Source organism: Nothoprocta perdicaria, unplaced genomic scaffold (assembly GCF_003342845.1).
Source record: "Nothoprocta perdicaria isolate Ctin4 unplaced genomic scaffold, notPer1 scaffold_366, whole genome shotgun sequence".
In the NCBI taxonomy this organism is placed as follows: Eukaryota; Metazoa; Chordata; class Aves; order Tinamiformes; family Tinamidae; genus Nothoprocta; species Nothoprocta perdicaria.
This window is the reverse complement of record NW_020455606.1, coordinates 417,777-431,804: the sequence shown is the minus strand read 5'-3', so window position 1 is coordinate 431,804 and position 14,028 is coordinate 417,777. Positions and strand designations below refer to the sequence as shown.

The 14,028-nt window shown below is 38.8% G+C and overlaps 1 protein-coding gene across 4 annotated transcripts in view; it reads left to right on the top strand.

Moving 5' to 3' along the window:
* Positions 1-13,799, top strand: part of LOC112951703 (ephrin type-B receptor 5) — a 67,711-nt gene extending 53,912 nt beyond the window's left edge. For 3 of the 4 annotated variants that reach the window (XM_026044448.1, XM_026044449.1, XM_026044447.1), the window contains 11 exons: positions 2,595-2,719; positions 3,696-3,858; positions 4,696-4,810; positions 7,696-7,751; positions 7,867-7,986; positions 8,384-8,631; positions 9,595-9,810; positions 10,807-10,956; positions 11,126-11,319; positions 12,463-12,618; positions 13,274-13,799. In XM_026044448.1, coding sequence (XP_025900233.1) covers positions 2,595-2,719; positions 3,696-3,858; positions 4,696-4,810; positions 7,696-7,751; positions 7,867-7,986; positions 8,384-8,631; positions 9,595-9,810; positions 10,807-10,956; positions 11,126-11,319; positions 12,463-12,618; positions 13,274-13,382 — 1,652 coding nt within the window. In that variant the 3' untranslated portion in view covers positions 13,383-13,799. Of the gene's footprint in view, positions 1-2,594; positions 2,720-3,695; positions 3,859-4,695; positions 4,811-7,695; positions 7,752-7,866; positions 7,987-8,383; positions 8,632-9,594; positions 9,811-10,806; positions 10,973-11,125; positions 11,320-12,462; positions 12,619-13,273 lie in introns of those variants that run through there. The other variant, XM_026044450.1, reaches the window with a different exon arrangement.
* Positions 13,800-14,028: the final 229 nt, after the last annotated feature.

The window sequence follows — 14,028 nt, the reverse complement described above, 5'->3', positions numbered from 1 at the left end:
AACTTGATTCAGAAGCTTGGTAGGAAATATGTTCTTATGCCACCCACAAATGTGTTCACACTTCAAATCACTTTAAGATTAATATATGCTTTTTGAAAGCAGAAATCTGTATAACTTTTACTTGAAGTGGGAGAAGTCCAATTTGAACTGATTGGAGGGCTTTATCCTTAAATAACAATGCAAATGTCTGTGTCTAAGTCTACAAACTCTGTTTTAGAGAGTTAGGTTAAAGATACTCACTCTTGAATTTATTCATACTTTTGTTACAGAGCTTTTTTGCTGATTGATGCTTTTTGCTTTAAGAAATCTGTGCTTATTAAATGGATTTCACTGAAATGAGCATCTATAATAAAGCAGACTCAGCATTATTCCAGGTATACATCCTATGTTTGACATGAGTAATGGACAAGCAGGGATAATAGGAGCACTCTAGGATGCTGGGGAGCATGGTCAATAGGCTCAAGCACTCAGTGATATTTTTTTTCTTATACTTCCCAATATTTCCGATTCTACTGGATGTAACTTTCTGTGTACAGATCTGTGTATAATGCCGTTTATTATTGGTCTGGTGCAGGCTTTGCTGTGCTTTACTTTACACAGAGTGAGGTCAGATGTCTCTGTACCTTTAGCCAAAGACAACCTGTGGTTGTCTTTGTGTTTGTACCTRAGAGGTGATACCGTGTTATCGTCAGATCCTTCCTTTGCAGTATGCCCATGTATTTAGGGCATACTAAATACACTAAAGCATTTCTCCTTCATATGTTCTATATGTCCCATTGGGAAGACATCAACCTTTAACAAGTGTTACAACATAGTGGAACCTTTTTTGGTAACATATGAACCGGACAGTTATCCTGCTTTCCTCACACTATTATCTGACCACAGTGTTCTTCATTCATGTTTTAATCTCTGTGAAAGTCCATGTTTATTTTTTGCCCTCTTCTATCCAATTGTCAGCAATTGTAATTGTAATTGTCAGCAATGTTATAATGAGAAGGTGAAGCAGTTGTGCAGAACTGTTTAAAATACAAGTAACTGTTAGAAATAAAAGAGGTGAGGATAAAAAAAATGCTTTTTGTTAACTTACACTATTGTTTCATTGATGTTTTTAACTGTTTCTGACTTCCCAGGATGACCTGGTTAGAGTCTGTTTGAATTGTGACTTCCAGAATATTTGTGTCTCATTTTTAAAACCATTCCTTTTATCTTTTTTCACAGTTAGAAGGGAGCAGAAACTTTTCTTCTGTTTTTGATCATTTGTCGTGTTTCCTTGCTTTTTGCTCTTCCCGTCTGGGAAGTTTAAATCTCTTGTGCAAAACTAGCAGAGTTGGTGGCAACTTTTCATTGATGTCCTTTTTCTTGAAGATTTAAATGCTGTAGAAAATGTTACTTCCATTAAGAAAAAGGAAATGAGAGTTCCCTATCTGTTTACCTGGAGGTCTCATATCAACATGACATTTTACCTGTAGGGAAAAAATAAAACTGAGAATAACTCTGTGGGCAGACTGAAAGGCAAGCTGAAAGATCCTCTTTCAATTATCCTGACTTTTTTTTTTTTTTTTTTTTTTTTTTTTGCTTTAATTCAAATATGAAATGTGTGTTCCTAAGATTATAGATTTTTTATTTTTCGGACATGGATTTTCATTCTCCAGAAAGCTTCTTTAGTAAGTGGCTGTAACATCTCTTCATCTCCCTGCTCATTCTGAGAACATTTTTTAGAGGAACTACAAATGAATCCCCTTCAGTAAAGGAACTCCTATTACAAAGACTATTATCTACTTCAGGTTGACTTCAGAAACTGTAAATGATAGTGGTGACTCTAGGAGGCCAATGAATTGGGGAAAAAGCTGGCTTGTTACTCTCATTTACATATTTTAATTCAATAAGCAGTGTTTGAAATTGTTAACCATATTAGCTTATTGTCTTCAAGATAATATTTTGTTTTCTTCCTCCTGATTTAAGGAATTTCAGAACTCCTTATGCCAAAATCTTGAATTGACTTTCAGATTTTTAGAATAATCAGCTTAAAGCCAATCAGAAGGTTTCTAAAAATTATAGGGACAAAGATCTTACTTACTTTTAGGTCTCTTTTATGTTTGAGGGCCAGATCCTTACTTCAGACCAAAAAAAAGGTTGATTTTTTTCCAACCATAATTAATGTCAGCCACAGGCTTTAGACACTAAAAACAGGATCATGGGAGGTGGCAGCTCCAAGTTGGAGACATACCTGACTGGCCCACTCTCCAAAAAGCAGAAACTGCTGGTAAAGCTGGTACTTTAACTTGTAACATGTACAAATCACATATTATAAGACCAGAAGAATCTCCCAGTTACATTGCAGGTCATTTGAAAATTCCTCTTCACTATCAATTGGCTAAGAGATTTTTCATTTTCTGTCTGAAATGTTGGTGACTCAATCTCCCAGTAGTATGAAATTATACCTGAATTTCTTTGGGCTATTTTATAAAGTATGATGTAAATTAAGGATAATTAAAGAGATGAATTAACATATCAGCGTATTGTAGTAAATATTCAATTGTCATTCCTCTTTAAGCTTTTCCCTTTGCAATCTCTCTTTCTTTGTTTTATTCTAGTCCCCTCTGCAGTTCCCATGATGCATCAGGTGAGTCGCACTACCAGTAGCATCACTTTATCCTGGCCTCAGCCAGACCAACCTAATGGGATGATCCTGGATTACCAGCTTCGCTACTTTGACAAGGTGAGCAGAGAATGATGCACTGCAGGTTGTTGTTTAGCTGTAATACAAGAAAGAATGTGAAAATCTGGATGGAGAAAAGTGCTTCAGTTCTGAGGGAAGAACATGCTGTAACAAACACTGAAGTTATTAGTATATATGTCATCTAATATTTGTCTATCTGCATTTCTCAGCTTGGAATCATCTATCGATCAGGAAAAAAAATGGAAAAAGGAGCAGACACTTGTAGCTAAGTTAAAACCTGTGGCTAAACCATTAAATAAGTTTAGTGACAGTTGATACGGGGAAATAGAGGGAACAGCAGAATATTTCTGCTCATGTTTCTAAGCATGGTATATGCAGGACTTGAAGTCACTGCAACATTTTATCATGGATTGTGGAGGGATGTCTTCTTCCTCATATATGGGTGAAGAGACATCTCTAAGAAATTCACTGGGAAGAAGTGCACTCTTTCATTCACTAAAGTGCCAAGCCTCGGTCCTCAGTCACAGTTCATATGCTGGAATTACAAGATGGCAAACACAAAGTTCATTTCCACACACATCTTTCATGATGCCCAGTCTAACTAGCTTGAAGGAAGAGGTCTGCAAGGTTGCCCAAGCACATTGCCAATATGTGTGGGATTATGCAGGGCTACTGTTTCTTCCAACAAGTAAAGCTGACTGCATTTTATAACATGTCCAGTAACTTTCTGAATAAAGTATTATACATGTTCTTGCAAAATATCAAAACAGACCATTGAATACTTTTGAATGTTCTCAGCAAAGACCCACAACAGGAGATAGTTCTGTATCTCGTAAGAAGACACAGACCCAGTAAGAAGCATGAGAATCATGGGAGAAACCCAGGTCTGAAGAGCAAGAGGGAGAGGGAAAACTGAGGACTACTGAACTCACATGAAATCTAGCACTGCTTGATGAGAATAGCCAGTAGTGTTGGCCAAGCACCCATTTTCCCTTTTTGTCATTGGCATTCACAGGCAGATGATGAGGATAATTCATTAACCTTGACTAGCGAAACCAACATGGCCACCATCTCAAATCTGAGTCCAGGCAAGATCTACGCCTTCCAAGTACGAGCCAGAACTGCGGTGGGCTATGGACCATACAGTGGAAAGATGTATTTCCAGACTCTGATGGGAGGTGAGTGCTGCTGTTTTGTACTCAGACTTGCACATATACATTTTTCACTTAGTGTGCCATTGAGTGTATTGGCTTACGCTCCAAAATGCTGCTTCATGACGCTCTTACTTGTGTCATGTTTCTGTATGCCATGATTTGCAGATAAAAAATTTTTAGCTCTCAGAAACTTCACATTGKCAGAGCATACTGTTTACACATATTATAGCCTTTGGTACCTCCATATTCCCCATTCCTGCTCCTTGTTTTCATATACCTCTGTGCCTCTGATCAGGAAGGAACAGAGTGCATCAGCAGTTCTCTTTACGAAAGTGTTAGGGTGCATAGTACTGTACTCTGCTGTGGTTTGGCCTCCAGCTGCCACAGGACATGTTACAGTTAAATGTTTGTGCAAGGACAAGTGGGACACATAGAACCTTGACTTCCAACAATATCCCCATCCGTTCTTACAAAAAGAAATGTATCATCTTATAAAACCTTTGGTCTGCGTCAAAGGTACTTAAGTACATTATCTACAAGCTAAGCTGAGCTGAGMTAAGTGTGTTCACAGTCCAAGTTTAGTGGTAGCTACTGACATAGCTTAGCCAGGTATCAGTGGATAAAGGAAGGCCAAAGAGGGTTGGAGGGAACACTGACTTTCCAGAGACAGAAAGGACTAGAGAAGTGCAGTGAAGGGAAGGAGGAATAAACATAAAAGCATATGTTGACATACAGGCAAAGCCTCGAAAGTGGAGGACTGGTGGGAATGGTATTATGGGTGAAACCTAGCTGAGTAGAAAGGAAACTCTAACAGCCCCTGTCCTCTGCATTTTGTGTGTATGTTTGTGTCTCACTTGCTAGGGGAGCGCTCGGAGATGGTGCAGGACCGACTGCCGCTTATTGTGGGCTCCGCACTTGGTGGTCTAGCCTTCTTGGTAATTGCTGCCATTGCCATCCTTGCCATCATCTTCAAGAGGTGAATTCCTTGACCTGCTCATGTGCCAGTGCCTGCACCCCAGAAAGTGGAACTTACCCCTGCAACATAACCCTGTCCCAAGAGAGACATCCTGATTGACATTCATTCAAATGCCCTTGAGACCCTAATCTGAATTTAAAGGAAGATTCTGCCTCATTATTCCCATCTGAGGTGCATGTCGTTGGGGTAAAACGCTCATGTACTTGCAGTTCAGCTAGGTAGCAATAGAACTTTTCAAAGCTAGTGCTAAATATTAATTTTAATATTAATTAATTAATAATATTAATTTAAATGAATTAGTTCTATTGAGACTGTAAATTAAGTCAGGCAAGTAATGAATGAAACAATGTAGAGAAGAAAAACTGTTTTAGATCCCCTTATCAAAAGATGCTGCGTAGCAGCAAAGTATCTTTTAATCAAGAACCATCAGACACCATAGATCATTTGCTAAAAAAAAAAAAAAAAGCTATCTATGAAATACAGACTCAGATAAAATCTAGGTTCGAAAATGCAGAACCACATGCCATTTTGGAAAGGAAAACAGGGAAGATAAGTTAATGCACAGATAGTCTGCGATGGCAAAAGAAGGACAGAATATGTAAACTGCAGAAATATAAAGAGTTACTCATAAAGCTTTTTAGGGGTTAGAGGTTTTTGATAGTTGAAGAAAGGAAACAGTCATCACCCACTTCTTGGATTTCCTGAGTTTTGAACTTTATCCCTTAGACTGTAAATAGTGGACTTATGTATGTTTGCTCTACTCTGCCTCTAAACAGGAGGGACTTATTAGCTTTTCTTTCTGCTGGGCTAAAGAAATTTATAAACTGCTTAACTTTAGAAAGTGACATTTAGTTTCAGATTTTTTTATTTTGTTCTCTTTCCCTTTCTGTATTTGTTTTCTTCATCTGTGTATATCTTATTTTATTATTTTTTCTTTCTGGAAAGACAAGAGTTATCAAATATTGTTATGTTTATATTGTTATATTATTGCCTCCTTTTGTAGTTTCGAACTGTTAAAATATAATTTCTTGTTACAGCTGGAAATGTGATATGATGTGCACAACTCAATAAAGCATATATTTTTCTAAGAAAACAGAAAAACAAAACAAAACAACAACAAAACTAAACTACAGTGATTTAATACTACCAAACTGCATTGGGGAGGGGATTCTGTCAAAGAGATTCTGTAAGCATACTTTACCASCTAGAAAGTTATATCATAAAAGGTAGATTTATTTATGCACAAGGGAGCATCTGCAATAAATAGCAGCTTAAAAAAAACGCTGAGCAACTCCAAAAAAAAAAGCTATCAAATTTATATTTTAAATGTGTCTACAAGAGTAAGCTTGAAGATGTAGGAAATGAGGAAGGCCATATAAAATGAACTTGTAAAAAGATTGAATGTATTTAGAGACAAATGCAATAATTTAAATTTGTTTTTGCATATGGTTAGTACATCGTGTCCTGCCAACACACAGTGTGAAAGCCTTATCTATTTAAGCTAATTATTTGTTTACTTGCTTTTTTAAATGATGGATGACCTAGAAAAAAGCTAATGTAAGTCTGCCTTGCCACATGCGCTTTAAAAGGTTTTGGGCAACATCCTCTGATGTCAATTTCTTCCCACAGTAAAAAGAAAAGATTTTTGAAGTAGAAATAACTCCACATATGTAATTTTAGCAGATTTTTTTTTTAAAAAAAAGGTCTTGCAAGTAAGTATAATAGACAAAATTTCATTGGTCCTTTTAGTAGAGCCATGTAACATCATATTTCAGAAAATTCAGATTTCATGTTAACTGAAGCAAATAGAACATAACTCAAAAGAGGTTGGAGAACTGCAACCATGAGACAGATATTAAACAGTAAAGCATATGAGGTAATACAAAACTATTTATACAATGGAATACTACAGGATACCCTAGGTTTGATTTGGGATCTAGTCTAATTAATATGATTTAGAATTATGTAGAAATGATTTAGCATGAATTATGTTTTTAAAGGAAAAGCTGTATACTGTGTCAGGAAAAAAAGAAAGTGGCTTGAAAATGGAAAATATTAACAGTAAACCAAGAATAGGATGACACTTGGAAAACAGTTATCTCATGGGAAAATTGCTTGAAACATACACATTTCAGGGGATGACAGTATTTTAGAAGAGCCTTTGCTGAGAACCGTCTATTCTGACTGGAAATCAGATGTATCTTTGTAGAAAAAAAGTTACAGTAATTAAGATCATACTTGTTTTGAGCTGCACACACGGAGATCATATCATGAAACAGATTTCCATGGATCTGTGCAGTTGGCTTTGGGTACCATGCTTAGGCAAAGGCTAACCAAAGTAAATGCTGTTAAGTGACAGAGAGCAGAAATAAAATATCAACCTTTCTGGGGTTAATTAAGCACATAAATATGTGAAATTTGAGTAAATGGCTCTTAAAAAGAGAATGTTCTTGAAGAAATTAAAAGACATTGAAAGAGAGGGTTTAGCTTGGTATTGAAATGAGTAGTTTGCAGCAGTTGAATAAAATTAAAAGGTAAGTTTAGCCTCCACAGAAAGAAAATTTCCAGGATAAGATAGTAATGCTAAACTAAGGGGCTTTTTTTACTTTCTTTTTTTTTGTTTTTTCTTTTTCTTTTTTTTTTTTTTTTAAATCACAGTAGTGCAGGAAGTTCTGTCATTTGACATATCTAACCTGGGATTGCACACTACCATGTAGAAAACAATACCACATTGTTTAATAAAGGATAGGCAGGCTAGGATCTTAATGACCTTTTTCTACCCCTAAGTTCAAGGATCCTCTGAGCCTTGCACTGAGAAGCCTACTCCAGCATCCTATGGGAGACTTTTGTGTGTGTTTGACTTTCTTTTCCTTTATGTCCTGCAGTAAAAGACGAGAGACTCCATACACAGACCGCCTGCAGCAGTATATCAGTGCACGAGGTAAGTGTTCCTGAGGAACAAATGACAAGGACCTGTCTACTTTCAGGACTCACTAGCACCCCTTTCTCTCAAGGATTGACTCGCGTGATGTTTTGGGCTGTCTTCTCCACTGCAGGGCTTGGAGTGAAATATTACATTGACCCTTCAACCTATGAAGATCCTAATGAAGCTATTAGAGAGTTTGCCAAGGAGATTGATGTGTCCTTCATCAAGATTGAAGAAGTCATTGGATCAGGTAGCGTGAGAAACTACAGATTCTAAAATGCCTTCTTATCTACCTTGAGAGCTGACACCCTGCTGGCCTGAAATGGACCCCACCCTCCTTCCTGGCACATCAAGTCTCTCTGGATAGTTAAGCTTCATTTTTACCCAAATGCACCTTAACCTAATTAACCTAAGATGCTGGCCCCACGCAAGTTGAAAACACCCTAAGAAGACCTAGAGTACCTCATTTGAACCCTGAAGATGTATCCTCCAAGCTGACTGAATTCAGAGCCTTCAGTAACAGCTTAGTAACCCTATTCCCAAGTAGTGCTGGTGTTTTTCATAGTAAAACATTTCACTGCACAAAACTAATTTTTTCTTTTTGCTGTGTTGCCTTACTTGAGCTGTGTTTCTTCCCTCCCTGGCAGGAGAGTTTGGAGAGGTGTGTTTTGGGCGCCTAAAACCGCCAGGGAAGCGTGAATATACAGTTGCTATTAAGACCCTGAAGTCAGGTTACACGGATGAACAACGGCGGGAGTTCCTAAGCGAGGCCAGCATCATGGGGCAGTTTGATCATCCCAATGTCATCCACCTGGAGGGTGTAGTCACAAAGAGCCGACCAGTCATGATTGTCACAGAGTTCATGGAGAACGGATCGCTGGATTCCTTCCTCAGGGTACCACGAGATGGAGTCCCCAACAACTGTTCCTTCTTCACCTTGCTCTGTGCCACTCTCAGATCTGTTGATTTCCTTACTCCTTCCTCTTCCTYCTTATCTCCATATTGCTATCTGCAAATGCAATAGAAATATAAGCAAGTTATCAGATTAAATGTTTGCTGGGCTAACATGATTATAATGCTCACTCATCATATAACATCTCTATACTCTATAAGATATAGATATCTTCAACTCAAATATTTAATGATAATTAATTCTAAATTGTTTTCCTTTGCTTATAGCCCTTCAGCGACTATATGCATGCTCCAAAGTTTGCCTTTCCAGTAATGTTTTTATTCTGTATTTATTCTGTTTTCATTCTGAATATTTTTATTTATTCTGAATGTTTTTAGATGACTTCAAATAATAAAACTTACCAGTAACTGTAGAGTTAATATATAGCACTTACATTAAATTAAACTCTCAGTTTCCCTTTTTTCCCCCTAATAATGAAACAAAAATAGATATCTCTATAGTGCAGATTCTTTCAATCAAATGCAGGTCTAACCACAACTATTTTAGAGAGTTTATTTGGAAGTGCATGAACCTACTGGATAGTATAGAAATTCATTGTAAAGAGCAGAGTTGTCTCTCTGATTGAAACCCTTCATTTAGTCAACTCAATATGAAACAAGACACAGCCTTTTTAGACACAGAAGGCTAACAGACTATGTAGCCATCAGATGAAATTTGTCTTCAGAAGTAGATCACTGTTGTCTGACTTCATTAGAGAATTTTTTTTTGCCTTAAGCATCTCATACTCCTTTTTACTGGCTGTCCTTGAACTTTCAGAGGTTCGCTGAACTTAAGATAGATGTACTCTAACTTCATAAACCCACCTTGTTATATTGCTCTTTGCTGTTGCCTGTTGGCTTCATTTCCTTTTGTTACAGAAAGCTTTATTTTCCTCTAAATTTGCAGCAGAAGGAAGGACAGTTCAGTGTGCTACAACTGGTGGGAATGCTGCGAGGAATTGCAGCTGGTATGCGCTACCTTTCAGATATGAACTATGTACATCGTGACCTGGCAGCACGTAACATCTTAGTCAACAGCAACCTTGTGTGCAAGGTCTCAGACTTTGGTTTGTCCCGCTTTCTGGAAGATGATGCTTCAAACCCCACCTATACTGGAGCTCTGGTGAGTTACCACTCTGGAGGGAGATACTGCTCTGCTGCCAAGCATAGAATTGCCATGTGGTTCTCTTCGATTACATGTAAATGTATGTAGAGCCTTTGTTCTTCATGCCCATAGAACATTCAGTTGACTGTGGTACAGACTACTTTGGCATACCCTTTTTAAATCACCTTGAAACCACAGAAAAGTTGRGTGGGGTCTTTCACCTTAGGACTGTCTGTTCCAAACCAGTTCCAACCAAGAACAACTGAAAATCTGATTCATGTGAACTGAGGTGTCAGTACAGTTCTTCGTGGGATAATGGTGAATAGGACAAACACCATCAACTGAAACGGAGTTCATTGATTTCTCACAGGAAGTATAAACGWCTGAAGGAAGGAATGCAGTCCTTGAGGAAAGAGTAGTTTTCTTCCTCTAAACAAGACAGCCATGAAATATATCCCTTGGAGGGTCTTACAAACAACCATCAGATAAACTTACTTCTCATGAAGTTCTGACAGCCATCATATATAACACAAAAGCGGGCAGAGTATAACAGGCAGGTTGATACCAGCATTTGGTATAAAGGTGTAGGCAAGTTATATATGCCTAGAAATACATGCCCAGTGCCTGAATTATGATCTGGGAGGTCACACCTGCATAGAGGTTAAGATAGAGGAAGGATTTAATGCTAAAATTTAATGTTACAAGATGGGATTGTAAAAAATGGCTGTAGGTGTCATAATGCCTGTGACTTTCAGCAACGTTAGATTATCTGCCACCAGAATAAAAAGGTTGAATTCTGTTATATTATGAAATTCACAGAAATAAGGAAAGGCTGATGCTGGTTCTTCATCTGCAAGTCTCAATAGAAAAAGGTGGACCTTAAACATAGTTTGAATTTAAAACAGCAGTATCTATTTCTGTTGTGCCATGCTGCAGGGGATGAATTTAGTGATGACACTTCCTCAAATAGTCCATATCTCACTAACTTTCTGATTGTTCTCCCACTGTCCCTAGGGCTGCAAAATCCCCATCCGTTGGACTGCCCCTGAAGCTGTCCAGTACCGCAAATTCACCTCCTCCAGTGATGTCTGGAGCTATGGCATTGTCATGTGGGAGGTGATGTCCTATGGTGAGAGGCCTTACTGGGACATGTCCAATCAGGATGTAAGTTTTGGAAGCGGTGAGAATGTTAATCTGCCTTTCTCCTCTCTATCAAATTCAGTAGCAGAAAGTCATATGCAGCCCAGTGACTACAGCTTGGGGGTTTTATTATTGTTGTTGTTTGTTTGTTTGCTTTTTTCCAGCTATGATCAAGTTTTGTTTTTTCCTGYAGGTGGTTAATGCCATTGACCAGGACTATCGCCTGCCACCACCTCCAGACTGCCCAACTGTTTTGCACCTGCTAATGCTTGATTGCTGGCAAAAAGAACGGGTACAGAGACCCAAATTTGAACAAATAGTCAGTGCCCTAGATAAAATGATCCGCAAACCATCAGCACTCAAAGCCACTGGCACTGGGAGCAGCAGGTAAAATGAGGATTCAGAGTGAAATAATAAGACTGGCCTTTGGGTATGCATCATGAGGAGAAAACAGTGAACAGTGAATGAGGGAGAGGGAGCTGGAAGAAGAACTGTGTAGTCTGATTCACTTAGTGGGTGATCAGAATGAATTAGGAGTTGTGAGCGCTGAGTATCAGGTGCACTTAGAATGAGCAGGAGTGAGAGATCTTGGAGATGAAGGGAGGGATAGTACTGTGTACAGCTACATAAGGTATTAGAAGAGGTGATCAAGGACAAGAAGACCTTAGCTTGTGGAGGAAAGGAAAACTGTAGCTAGAACTGTAATTAGAATTGCCACTTTTATCCCATACTTTCCCATCTGTATTTTTAGGCCTGATGAAACCACAGGCCCAAGTTCAGCAAAAGCGAAGTCTCTGGGGCGATAAATGGACCTGAGATTAGATGGCTGTCAGGCTGATGAAGGAATTATGTCCTGTTGTCCTGAAAGATTTTTCCCAAGGGTATAAAACCTTGGCCCACTGCAATGAAGTCTATGGCTGGGAGACAGGAAAAGTACATGGTTCTTCACAGTTTACTAAAAACTAGAACATAAAAGGAGTTGTAGCTTTGGACAGATTCATAGGGCAGGGGAAACAGTGAATGCCATCCATAAACAGGTTTCTTCGCCCTCGACTGTTATAGTTGACAGATGTTGCAGTTCAGAAGATCACTTCCTCTCTCAACAAGTTACTGCTTGGTCTAAGGAGAGCATCTTGGGGAATGAGTCACAAGGGAAAAAGATGCAGGGTTTCATCTYTCTTCCTTCGAAACCTTCCCACTGCAACTTCTTTCTCAGCAGATAGGTCCCAGAAAATGTAGACTGGGCAACGAGAACATGCCTGAGAAAATATAAAATGGGAAAAASCATAACTTCCTTAGGTTGGGTTGATTTCTTTTTAGGTAGAAATGGGAAGATAGGTACCCTGGAACAGAATATCAAGCTGGGATGCTGAAAATCAGGGCATGGTACTCATGGTACTATTGGTACATCTGGTACTATTCTGTGCTGTTCTGAGATTGCATTTTCTCCCCTTAACTCAGCTTAACAGAGGTGGTCAGCTGATGGTAACTTGGGCTTTTAGAACTTACYTGTTCTTACCTGTTTTTCAGACCATCTCAGCCTCTGCTGAGCAACTCTCCTCCAGACTTCCCTTCACTCAGCAGTGCCCATGAGTGGTTGGATGCCATCAAGATGGGCCGTTACAAGGAGAACTTTGATCAGGCTGGTCTGATTGCATTTGATGTCATATCACGCATGACTCTGGAGTAAGTAGAAGGGTAGGCAGYAGGAAATAACATACAGTGAGCTTTCTTTGCAGAAGATTACCTACTGCAAAGCAAAAGCAGGCAGAGATATGTGGAGTAAGAACTATCTGGAGAAAACTTACACATGAGAAAGGAGAGGGAATTCAGAGTAGAGTAGTTATTCTTTCTTACATCTTTTCAGACCTATGGATACTCTCCATACCGTTGTACATTTTTATCTGTTTCTATGAGCACTGTTAGAGGTTCCACACACGCTACAAAACATATTGTCAGTGTTACAGAGAGACTAACACATGTGTGTGACAGCTGCCATTGATAACCATTTTCAGGGAAATATGAAGAACTAGTCATGCTATATACTGGGTTGAAGTATTATGTGGAAGACTACAGTCAAGAGAAGGATGGGACAATAGAACATTCTTCCACTGCTTCTTATTGTATCATAACCTACCAAGTTGAGACTAAAATAGCCTTTTACCACTCCCACCCCCCAAACTTTTGCTTTGTAGTGTGAAAGCAGAAACTGTAATCAACTGTTTCTCACAAAAAGATGATATCCACACAAATTGATGTGGAGCTACAGGGAGATAGACTGGGACTCTTCAAAACAAGGAGCCCATTTTTAACACCTTCCACACCCTCCATTCTCTTGCAGAGATATCCAGCGAATTGGGATCACCCTGGTTGGTCACCAGAAAAAGATTCTAAACAGCATCCAGCTCATGCGAGTCCATTTGAATCAGCTTGAACCAGTTGAAGTGTGATGTTTACACCATCCTCATTCCACCTGTCTCAAACTTTGGGAAAGGTTTTGGGGAGAGTCAGAGAAATGTTTGCTGCAAAAGAAGGACATGGCAAGATTCTCCTTTGAGAYGTAGTGCAGCCAGAGAGTGTGCACTGAATGTCTCATTCCGTCATCAAAAACAAAAGTCTTGTCACGGTTTGAGAGCAGAGCTACGTAAATGATGGCATTTAAATGTGACTGATGTTGTACACTGGGAATGGGTTGAGGGAGGGAAAGTTATAGCAACATGAGGAGGAGTGAAATAATAGCTTGGACAGACCACAAGCACCTATTGACTCTTCTCTGCCAACAAAGGGGATTAGAAAAGTTTATGAAGCCATCAGTACACATATTCTGTGGCTGGGAGCCCAGTAAATTTGCGAAGACATAATAAAGGCAAAAGAAATTTACCTTTTTTTCCTAAAAGAATGTCATGTTGGTGTTTGAGATGATAAGTCAAGATGTTCATGGGCATCAGGCTATCATTTGTTATGCCAATTTGGTGGGCAAATCTAGTTCAAGGTGTTGCGCAGTATGTTCTAAGAGATGAAACATGTCACCTGGTGACTATTCCAGAGCTTGAGAGTAAAAGGTTCAAATTCCATGCATTTCATGCACAGTTTTTG